This window comes from Atta colombica, unplaced genomic scaffold, assembly GCF_001594045.1.
Source record: "Atta colombica isolate Treedump-2 unplaced genomic scaffold, Acol1.0 scaffold295, whole genome shotgun sequence".
Classification (NCBI taxonomy): Eukaryota; Metazoa; Arthropoda; class Insecta; order Hymenoptera; family Formicidae; genus Atta; species Atta colombica.
Window position 1 is genome coordinate 306,316 of NW_017259398.1, and position 11,341 is coordinate 317,656.

An 11,341-nucleotide genomic window follows, 5' to 3' on the forward strand; every position below is an offset into this window, starting at 1 on the left:
AATGTTTTTTTTTAATATACCGATATATATTTTTTTTCTTTGCACATTTCAACTTTCTCAACAAGATTATGACAGCATATATTATCGAATTCAACACATTTATCTCAAATAACAAAAATGATTTAAAAAATAATAAAACTGACAAACATTTCAATATATATCTCTAATAAAACAGAATATTCATTTAAAATAAATCGTTAAAAAATTCGTTATATCATCTATTTAAAATAAATGGATAATATAATGGATATTTTTAATAATTTTCGGTTCGTTTGTTATATATACTATAAAATGACTAAACATTCACATTGTTGTTATAATTATACATTGCTCAGATTCAAAATTAATACTACATTCGCGCGCTCGCGCGCTGAAAACTTATTATTACAATATGTCTGTGCGCTCATCAGCTTTGCATTGCAAATGTTACAGATAGAATTAAAATTAATAATACATTTAATGCCGTGCGTTTAAGTAACATTATAGGGACCGTGTATCGTCAGAGAGCGATTACGCTTTCTCGTCCTGCTCCTACGCCGATCCATTTGACTGTAATCAAATATAAATTACTCTCTATATATATATATAATTCTCTCGTAGATTTACATATGCATTATATACATGTGCAAAAAGCATTTACGTACCTGGCACATCTAAGTATTCCTCTATAATTTGTATGTACTTATGTGCATTAGGTGGCAATTTATCCAAGGAACGTACACCTTCGGTAGTGGATTGCCAACCTTCGATTGTTTTATATACTGTTTCGACTTTTGCTAATTCCCAAGTACTACTGGGCAAATAATCTATGTCCTTCCCATTTAACCGATATCCAACGCATACTTTTATCTCTGATAAGGTATCTAAGATATCAAGCTTTGTCAAGCATATAGAGGTATATCTAGAATAAGACAAAATATTCTATATGTAGATTATGATAAAAGTAATACTATATTGAATATAAATTTAAATCGAGCAATTATTAAAAGACGATGCTGAAGTTTATCGATCAAACACAAACTTTTTTTCAAATAAGGTAATCTTTTTGTTAATTACACAGAATTATAAATTTTTCATAAATATAGACAATAACGCAAGGACTAAATGATTTCGTAAAAAAAACATTGAAAAATTAATTTTGTTATCGGGTTCTAGCGTCAATTCGAAACAATATTTGCAGTTTTTTAAATAATATTTGCAATCCAATATGATGATGATTACTTAGGAGCCTTAAATCGCGTTAATCGATAAAAGAAATGATTCTGTTGAAGTTCGACCGTCACGCCCATCCTTAAAAAAATGTTTTTTAATAAGAAATCACTTTACACACACCCATTAACTCGAGTTGTAAATTTGAGCAACGGTAAATCGAGCCATCCACATCGTCTCTTTCGTTTTGTAGTCACGCCGATCTCATGGCCTCTTTTTTGCAACAGTTCTCCTGTAGAATCAAAAAGTTCCGTGGGGAAGGGTCCATCGCCGACTCTAGTAGTATAGGCTTTTACGACGCCGATTATCTCGCCGATTGTGCTACATGGTAAACCAAGACCTGTCAGTACTCCGCCTATACTACAATTCGAACTTGTCACATACGGATAAGTTCCAAAATCAATATCCAACATCGTTGCATTGGCGCCCTCCACCAAAACTTTCTTGCCATCCTTTAAAGCCTGATGCAAATATTGTACCGTTTCCCTTACATATGGCCTTATACGTTCAGAATATCTGTGAAAAAATCAACCATATATTATAAAGAATACGCTTAACATGATCGGATCTACAATCAAATTGAAAAATGATCATTACACTTACATCTTGTAACGCTCCAATTCGGCTTTAACGTCGACATGCAGGGCAGGGAACATTTTCTGATACGATGTAACCAAGGTTTTAAACTTTTGGGAAAACTTGTCAAAGTCTCCGAGAAGATCTCCAATCCTGAGTCCAGCTCTAGCGGCTTTATCCGAATATACCGGTCCTATACCTTTCTTCGTAGTCCCCAATGACTGCGTCCCCTTTTCTAGTTCTTCCAATCCATCGACCTGTTGGTGAAAATCAAACACTATATGTGCTCGATCCGATATTATAAGCCTATCCTGCCAATCCTTAAGTCCCTTAGATTCGTTCTTCTCCAATTCTTCGAATAGACCAGGTAAATGAATCACTACCCCATTGCCTGCAAACACAAGAAAGTACAAATGAATATCAATTATATAATTTGTGATATATAACAGAAAGTTATTCGGATAATAATACATATCAAGAGATATAGAGATATAGAGCAACCTATATGAACAAGTGGAATAATTGTCTGTTTTATATGTATCCATGATATTAGCATTTACCTTCATAAAGTATTATTCTATATTCTTTCATTTTACGTTAAATTTTAAAATCATCACAGAGACAGATCACATGTTACTTTTTCGCAAACCAGAATATCTATAATTCAATTAATTTACTGGTTGATTTGAAGAAGTCATTACCTATTACGGATTTGCATCTGGGATTGATTATTCCACTAGGCAGAAGGTGAAAGTCGAATTCGGCACCTTCTACAACTACAGTATGCCCTGCATTATTTCCTCCCTGTGAAATTACATTAATACTTGAAGAAACAGGGCTCGCCATTATTTATGACAGGAAATACAGCGCATTGTGATTTGATCATTGAATTGTAAATCAAGAATAGATGCAGAATTTTCCACCAACATAAACAATGGCATTGAAATCCGGATACAAGTTTATCATATTGGGGATAAAAAATAAGAAAAGGGCAAAAAAGAAAAGAGTGTGAAGTAATACTTCATTATATTATATAATTTACAATACAATTTAAATATAATTTCATTGAACCTATTCAAAAAACAGCACATTAATTCCAATCGTACATAACGTATTTTTAATCATCATATACATGTATTTAACGTTATTAACTCTCCTATACATATACGAATACAGATATGCACAATACATTGATATTACATAATTTTGAGTTTCTTATATTAGCATAAATCCATTAATTATTCAGAACATTAATTCCATCATTAATTATGCCGTCCTTGAAAAAGATAAAACGAAAGCTGTATGTTTTTATGGTACGTGAAAGATAAAAAATAATTTGTCATTTTTTGAGTCATAAAGATAGTAGTCTGAGAACAATAACTTCATGAGTTAATTCTCTCTCTTTCAGAAATGTATTTCTTTTATGGCCGTCAATTATGTAATATCAGACATGAAGTTGTTATACATTCACGATACTCGCGCGCACAGGTCAGGTGACACGCGGTGTGGCTAAAAATAAAACTAAGCGAATAAAACGTACGACACTTTCGCATTTTCCAAATGCTCGCTTATCATCTGCGAGGAGAGCAAAACGGATGCCAAATGTTACTTTCGAGGAAATATTTTTAATCTTTTCCGGAAATACCGCGTGATCTAACCTAATATTTTCTCCTGACGTCCCTCGATCAATCAGCGCGAAAGAGCCGGGAAATGTCGAGTTCTTTTTCCGAAAGGGAGATATCCGATTGTTATTCGCGTCCCGCAGATGAGAAATATCATTTCGTGAATCTCTTGGTTCTCAAGGAACATCACGGGGGTCGGAGATGACAAGGGCGAGAAAAACGTGAAGGAAAATTATACCTGACATCTGCAGACGACATCAGCCTCCATCGCCAGCATGTCTACGACCTTTCCCTTGCCCTCGTCGCCCCATTGCGCCCCGAGGACTACCGTGACCTTCGATACGGTGGATGTCCGCTGTTTCTTCCTCGGCGAAACCGGATCTCCGTCGCCGTTCGCCTGCATCTTTCCTCGACTGCACGCGGGAACACACCAGATGAATCGTTGGGTTGCGCGTCCGCCACACTAACTGACGTCTAACGTCAGGGCGCGTCGCTTGCTTGACGTTCGGCGAACGGGATTTTTCCTCCTCACGCCAAGGAACAGCTGACACGACGGAAATCCGTGGCGAAATAATCGTGAGCGAAATGCCTGAAAGACAACCGCCTCCACCGCACTCTGCCGCCACTTGATCACTTGGTCGTACTTCGTAGCAATTGGCATTCCCTCTCCACTATCCGCCCAGCCCCTTCTGCTGTTCTTTCCCTCCATTCAGATTAACTTACCTAACCTAATTCTATCTCGAGGTCTGTTCGTTTTAGCTAAAGTTCGCGCACGGTTTATCTTTCTTTCTTTTCTCCCTTAGAAAAGAAAAAGAGAAAAGATGAATTGTACAAAAAGTTTAATTGAAAAAAATAGGCCTGGAGTTCCTTCCACTATGAGCTTATTCTATCTAGATTGCATTCCAAAATTCACTGCCAGTGCTGAATGTATGTATACGTAACATAAACTGTACATTTTCAGCGCTGGCAATGAATTTTGGAATACAGCCAGACAGAACTCTATTCGTTTCTATTTTTTTATGTAGACCATAAATTGTTAAATTATATTCCGTAATCGTCCAGCAAACGAGAATAGATTAAAATGGATTGAAATTTTTTTCTATCCGAATACGTATTTTAAATAGCGAATACTTGTTTTTGGATTTGGAATTGGATTCAATTGGATTTAATTAGATTCAGTTGGATGCAAAATTGCATTTAGATTGAAAAACTGCATTTCCTATTCAAAATTTTGAATTGAATAGTATTCTGTGTTGTGCACAGAAAAAGCTAATATTATTTTTAGATTGAAAGGCATAGAGACATGCTCCATGCAATTCCTATAAATGAATAAAAATGCATTCAGGAAAAACGTTCATTTTAATATTTGTCAATATTTTTGAAAATCCAATTTCAATTCATTTTAATCCATTCTCGTTTACTGGACGCTTCAATATGATGTTTACGCAGACATTTACGTACTACTACTTGCTATACTTTTATTTCGGTTATTAAATGTATGAAATCGATAATATCGATATTGTTTAAGTATTATTTATAATTTGCTTTACATATATATGAGCAGTAATACCATAATAAATTATATATATATATATATACCGGCATTAAAATTTCAATTAGATATATATACTAAATAATTTTCTACCTTCGATATCCTTTGTTATTTAAAATTGTTAGAAAATATCGGTATTATAAAAGTATAAGTATATAATATTACAGCATATAATACGAAATATAACTACGTTTGATTTCACTGATGAAACGAACAATTCATTTGCGTGACGGTAATAATTCGAAGGATATAATCTGCTATGCACACTTGATATGTAAATTGCGTCTTTATCAGTCCTTTCATTATTTTTAAACAAATAGCGAAACAAATGTATTTCTTTATCGTTATCATTATTCGTGCGGAACGTTGACGTATTAACGTACAAAAACAGAATAATTTCTCTGATTTATGCGCGCTTACGCAAAAGATAAGTAACTTAATAAAATTTTTGGTGCAAATTTGGTGCAAGTCAAGGAAAAATAAATTATAGTATAGGAAAAAAGAATCCAGTTATGGATTGTGATGAAAACGGATCATCAGCAGATTGCTGACCGGAAGAGTCTGTCATTTTGCAATTTAAATGAGATATTCAATTGCGTCAGACTTTTCTCAGTCCTTCTATGCTCTCGTATTTCAGCATGCAAAAAATGTTGCTTTCTGCTACATCTTTTTTATAACAACAAAATTTATTTTGACACTTTGCAACATTTGTTTTCGACAGACTTGGCTATCTGGAATTAACTAAAGCAAGCTAAACATATCGCTAACGTTTGGCTCATTGAATTAATTCCAAATAGCCAAGTTTATCGAAAATGTTAATTTTATCAATAGAAAGCTAAATAAATAAGATATGTGACAAAATTCATCTGTAATTACATAATGTATATTCTACTTTCTGCATGCAGAAATTTTTTTGAAAGTTTCTATAAAAACTGATAGATGAGTTCATTTCTTTTTTTGCTTTTTTGAGCTTCTTTCATCGATATCGATTGCTTTTACTATTAATTATAGCCATTAGGCTTCTATTCTCGTTTTATTGCTAAGAAGTCTGTGGTGTCAGGTCTCTTTCACAAGAAGAAGATCTAATGAATACATCAACCAAGTAAGAGAAGCGCTATTTATGATCAAAATCAGATACTGGAATAATACGTCTATATGTATTTAAATAAATTTTTCTCTTCAGATATGTGACTGTGCGTCGATTACTTTTCAGATTTGCGACATAGATAAACTGAAATAATACTAATCTCTTCAAATTAAATTAAATCGTCTATATTAACATTTTGAAATCTGTAAACAACTTATTGCAAAAAATATTACCTCAACCAGAATTCAACAAGAAAACAAGAAGAGGTTGTTATATAATGTAAATCTGTAAAGTATGCTGATAAAGAATATAACGATAAATTAGCATTGCCCGGTTTTAATAGATTTGGCTCTTTCTGAGAAGGTTCCCAAAACGAAGACACAAAGTAAAAAAAAAAAAGAGGACGACAGGTTTCAAAATTGCAAATTTCTGAGCAAGCAGTAATACAAGGCAACGGTTTCTCGATCCACTCGAGTATCATCTGACATAAGAGCATAGATAGACAAGAAGAAAGAGAGAGAGAGAGAGAGAGAGAGAGAGAGAGAGAGAGAGAGAGAGATCACGTGTATAGTGTAACAATATACCCGGACCATGTTCCCCGCACGTTGTTCAATATTTACATCAATGAGACGGATATATTACCGGATTAAGATGACCCCTGTGGCTTTTTAATTATACAGGCCTCAGTGCGTCAGGACATCTGCCCTATAGAAATCGGGACTCTCGAGTCCCCGATCTGTTCCCTACATCAGCGATCCATTTCCCTTGCTACAGAGTATCAATTACATTGTTATTACCCGGTAAGTATCCCGAAGATGTGGTCAGATCACAGATAATACACTGGTATAAGAGCATGCCGCAACAATGGGACAGGTACACAGAAGCGTGGCCCCCGTCGTGCGAGCAGCGCGATAACGATCGTGCGATGCAACTATGCGTTTAATTTGGATCTGCCCGCAAAAGAGGATGCGTCTCGCAAAAAAAAAAGAAAGAAGAGGGGTACGTGCCCCACGGGGTTCGGCCGTTCGCATGTACCCCAAAATACGTACGTATGTATGTATGTATATATAGCGAAGGGTTCGTCTTTTGGAGGATTTAGTGAAACTCTCGGGATGACGAGCGAAGCACGAAGCTCGCGGACAAGAAACACGGACTTCAGCATAGCCCGTTTACTTGCGGAGGAACTCCCGAGTGCCGACGTCGACGCGCGAAAACAGTGTGAGTCTTCAGAGTGCGATTCCCGGAGAGGAACGAAGGCTGGAGAACGGACGTTGGAAGGTGTGGACGAGCCGGAAAAGTGCGAAACGTCATACGTTCCCATCGTCGTGGAACGACAGCGAAGCGGTGACCACGTCGGCGAGAGCACTACACGGTGGACCGATCTCACGTGGCTTCAGTACACTCGGTACAGACCTCCGAGATTACCTAGGAGGTCTCTCACTGAAAGACGGATTAAGCGACAAGCAGGCGATCATCCTCGTATCCCATTCTCCTCATCCCAGTTGCAGATATTAGAGGAGAAATACAAAAAGGGTGCTTACTTATCCAGGACCGACGTCGTCGAGATGTCCACAACATTACGATTGCCGCAGAACAAAGTATGTCGGTTGCGAGGATTTTTCTTTTGATTCGATATCGTTGAGTCAATTCACAATTTTTTATACTGAAGACTTTTAAATGCGACTTCTTAAGAAAGAACTTATCTAAATAAAGAAAACAAGACATAATTGTAATGAGAATTAAAATACCTTTAAAACGATATGATATTAGATCTATTTTTTATAACTAAACTGATATAGACTCTTTGTATTTAAAATAAAATAGAATAAATTATATACTTAATATTTAGCCAAAGCGAGAAAGAAAATTTTAGTGCAGTTTAGTACAGCAATAAAAAAATCTATTTGGTTGTGTTTAGCAGAAGTCCACCCAAGCAGAAGTCACAATAATGTCAAAATGACATTAAAATGAATCGGAAATTATTAAAAAGTGACTTTTAGTGATCATTTTGGAATCATTTTGATATCATGATTTGTTGTTCTGCTTAGACAACGCTTTAATAAACGCTGATTGAATTATATTTTTAGATTTAGAAAATAGTTTCAGCGAAGAAAATTTCTAACAATTTCAAAATAAACATTCTTCTGAATGAGCGTTACCGCGTTCTGTTTGCGGAAATCATTTGCCTCGTAGTACCCAACAAACGAGAATGGATTAAAATGGATTGAAATTTTTTTCTATCCGAATATGTATTTTAAATAGCGAATATTTTTTTTGGATCTAATTGGATTCAATTGAATGCAATTGGATTAAAAAACTATATTTCCTATTCAAAATTTTGAATTGAATAATATTCACAATTGTGTTTTTGCACAGAAAAAGCTAATATTATTTTTAGATTGAAAAGCATAGAGATATACTCCATGCAATTCCTATAAATGAATAAAAATGCATTCAAGATTGAAAAGCATTCATTTTAACATTCGTGAATCAATATTCTGAAACTCTGAATCCATTTCAATATCATTTTCCATAAAAGCGCAAGAATAAGAGTTCAAGACGGCAAAGCAGATACACTGAGAAAAAAATGTTGTTGATTCAATTAAAGTCTATTTTACGGGCTGTCACTAACATAAGTTTAACATTAATTCATGTATATTTTTATTGACATAAAGATCTTGATTATTGAAATAATAATTTATGCCTTTATGTCAATAAAAATACATGAATTAATCATTCATGTTTGTGACAGCCCGTAATATAGATTTTAATTGAATCAACAGCATTTTTTTCTCAGTGTAAGCATGCTTACCGAGCGATTGAAAATGATTGATTGGATCTATAAATAACAATCAATTATGTTCATTTGCTCGGCGAGCAGGCTAGGCGCTTTGTCAACTTGAACGCCCATTCTTTCGCTTTTATGGAAAAGCGATAAATTGAATGGCGTGCTAATTTCAAGCATTCTGTGTGCATCAACGCCAATTACTTAATCGACCTTTAACTGACCAATCGCTGTTTAATAGAATTGATTGTCTGTACTTCCGTCTTTATCTTGTTCTGTCACTAATAAATAAAGAAGTTGCGCGGTATTAAGATTATCGAAATTCGAACTTATTGTTGTGTTCGCAGATCAAGATCTGGTTTCAAAATCGTCGAGCAAGACAGAAACGGGAATCGCTAAATTCCACGATAGCGCGATGATTCGACAACAATGGAAATAAGGTTCTTCTGGAATCTTCGACACCGAATCTTTCTCGAATCGCAATTATTTCGAGCAACTCGACTTTCAGCTATTTATTTCGTGCCTTTCGACCACTGTACTGTAAATAAACTTATTTATATACAATTTTAGCGCCAAATTATTATAATTATTTCCAATCGCACGAGAAATTAAGTCCACGCAATGATATCTAAATGCGCGATCAATGAAAATCATATGCTAGCGCCTAACAGAAAAAGTTCTTACAACATTCGATAGAGGAAGTCTTCAATCGTTATAAATCATTTGAAACACGTCAGTAAATAATCTTGCGATGATAAGAAAAACATTATAAAGGAATTTTTTCGGAATAAATGTATGATATGAAGAATAAGAGTGCACATCGTATTTTTCCGTGAAGTAAGTACCCATGCAAATTCGACATCATGAACGTCCAAACGACATCTTCATCGAACATGGATATATGTCTTCATAAAGATATCTATTAGATGTAGTTTTTTGTACGTAGAATATACCGCCTAAAGACATTTAACAAACGTATCATTGATTCGTCCAATCCCAATGTGGCACAGAGCATTAATTCTGAAAAAATTCATCTTTTCTTTTATATAAATTTTTGGGAAAAAGAGGAGAACATCGAATAATCATCGTTAGCAAGGTTTGAGAACTATCACAAAATTCATTAATTTTTTCGGCCGTAGTCCATAATTATAGGAACTCACATTCAAGGCATCATCTCATCAGATATTTATCAAAAAAGGATAAAAAGTTTTCATTGAAAAATCTCATCATATTGCACCTTTTAGCCTTTCGATGTGATTTTTTAATTATGAGTAATTGAATTTTACTGTGTCCTTCTAGCGATGCAAAAATTGAACAATTCGGCTCGTATCATGACTCTTATTAGAGGGTCTTCACTCAACCTAATGCCTAAACCAATGGCGATGCACAATAATTTGTAAAATAAATATTAAAAGTATAAAAAAAATTTATTTCTTTTTCTTTATGTACCAGAGTATGTATACCGATTATATATATCTTGAAACGTGTGAAATTTTCCGAAGTGAGTAAATTTACTAGATAAATTTATTACTAATACTAATGAAATTATAAATATTCTAATAAACTTGTTCGCTTTTATAATATTAATTTCGTTTCAAGATATACAATCTAATATTTTAATTTTCAAAATAATTTAGTAAAAAAAAAAAAGTATTAAATTAAACATTTCTTCTCTCATACATTCGATACGTAATGTAAAGAAATTTATTTGTTTATATCTTTAAAATATCTAATTTTGTTCATATTGAAATTTAAAAGTAACGCGAATAATGGGTATGCAAATATAGGACGGGAATTCCTGAAAATGACGGACCAATCAACGTGCGACTTTCTCATGTCGCGACTCTAGTTAGAGTCTATAGGTCCGTTTGCGTTGCTTGAAATCCCCAAAAATTTTTTAACTTAAAATGGATGCGTTCAGAAATTACGCCTAGAACTCTGGAATGCTTTAGTATACACCTCATATGTTCAGAAACGTATAATTTAAATGTCCCAAAGCGTTCAGAAACAATTTAGATCACTCTAAGATCACTTTATCTATCAATCTATTTTTTCAGTTGGGTAAAAGTCGATCGCATGCGCAATGCGCATTTCACACTATAAAATCACGTGCCTTATAAAGTTAAGTTACATAATTATTGAAAGGTTTTTAGGTCGGGTAGGTTTAGTCACTATGTTCAATATACAATTGACTTGTAGAACAAATATGATCTCTTTTTCGTAATTGTAACAGCAATTAATCTTACTTTCATGCCTTTTCTCAATCTTCCAATGTTTATCAGTCACCCAATTGCATCATTCAGGCGTTCAGAAACTCCTTCGTCTAGATAGACCTCTGGACCACTCTGGTGCACCTAGAGTTTACCTCACCCTACCATTATCCAAATTCCTGATTTCCTGAACGCATCCATAAAATAGATATATATTTAGACGTTGAAAAGAGAGAAAGCGAAGATGCTAAGTGCAAAAAATACAAATAACACGAACATATATATATCACGAACATATAT

At 34.3% G+C, this 11,341-nt stretch overlaps 2 protein-coding genes across 3 annotated transcripts; one reads left to right on the forward strand and one right to left on the reverse strand.

Moving 5' to 3' along the window:
• Positions 1 to 292: 292 nt before the first annotated feature.
• Positions 293 to 4,040, reverse strand: LOC108690121 (adenylosuccinate synthetase). Of its 2 annotated transcripts, XM_018197253.1 has the most exons (6): positions 3,646 to 4,040; positions 2,487 to 2,589; positions 1,813 to 2,176; positions 1,333 to 1,725; positions 645 to 901; positions 294 to 549 (listed from the first exon to the last, which is right to left on the reverse strand). In XM_018197253.1, the coding sequence occupies exons 1-6, from the start codon at positions 3,808 to 3,810 to the stop codon at positions 500 to 502; spliced, it is 1,332 nt and encodes a 443-aa protein (XP_018052742.1). In that variant the 5' UTR covers positions 3,811 to 4,040; the 3' UTR covers positions 294 to 499. The 2 variants fall into 2 exon arrangements, with proteins under 2 accessions (XP_018052743.1, XP_018052742.1); XM_018197254.1 differs by lacking the exon at positions 2,487 to 2,589 and having other exon boundaries at positions 293 to 549; positions 3,646 to 3,728.
• A 2,939-nt stretch (positions 4,041 to 6,979) lies between these two features.
• LOC108690107 (homeobox protein MSH-D) lies at positions 6,980 to 9,250 on the forward strand. Its single transcript, XM_018197232.1, is given in 3 exon segments — positions 6,980 to 7,031; positions 7,034 to 7,644; positions 9,179 to 9,250. Coding segments are annotated over 3 exon segments (735 nt in total).
• The last annotated feature ends 2,091 nt before the right edge of the window (positions 9,251 to 11,341 follow it).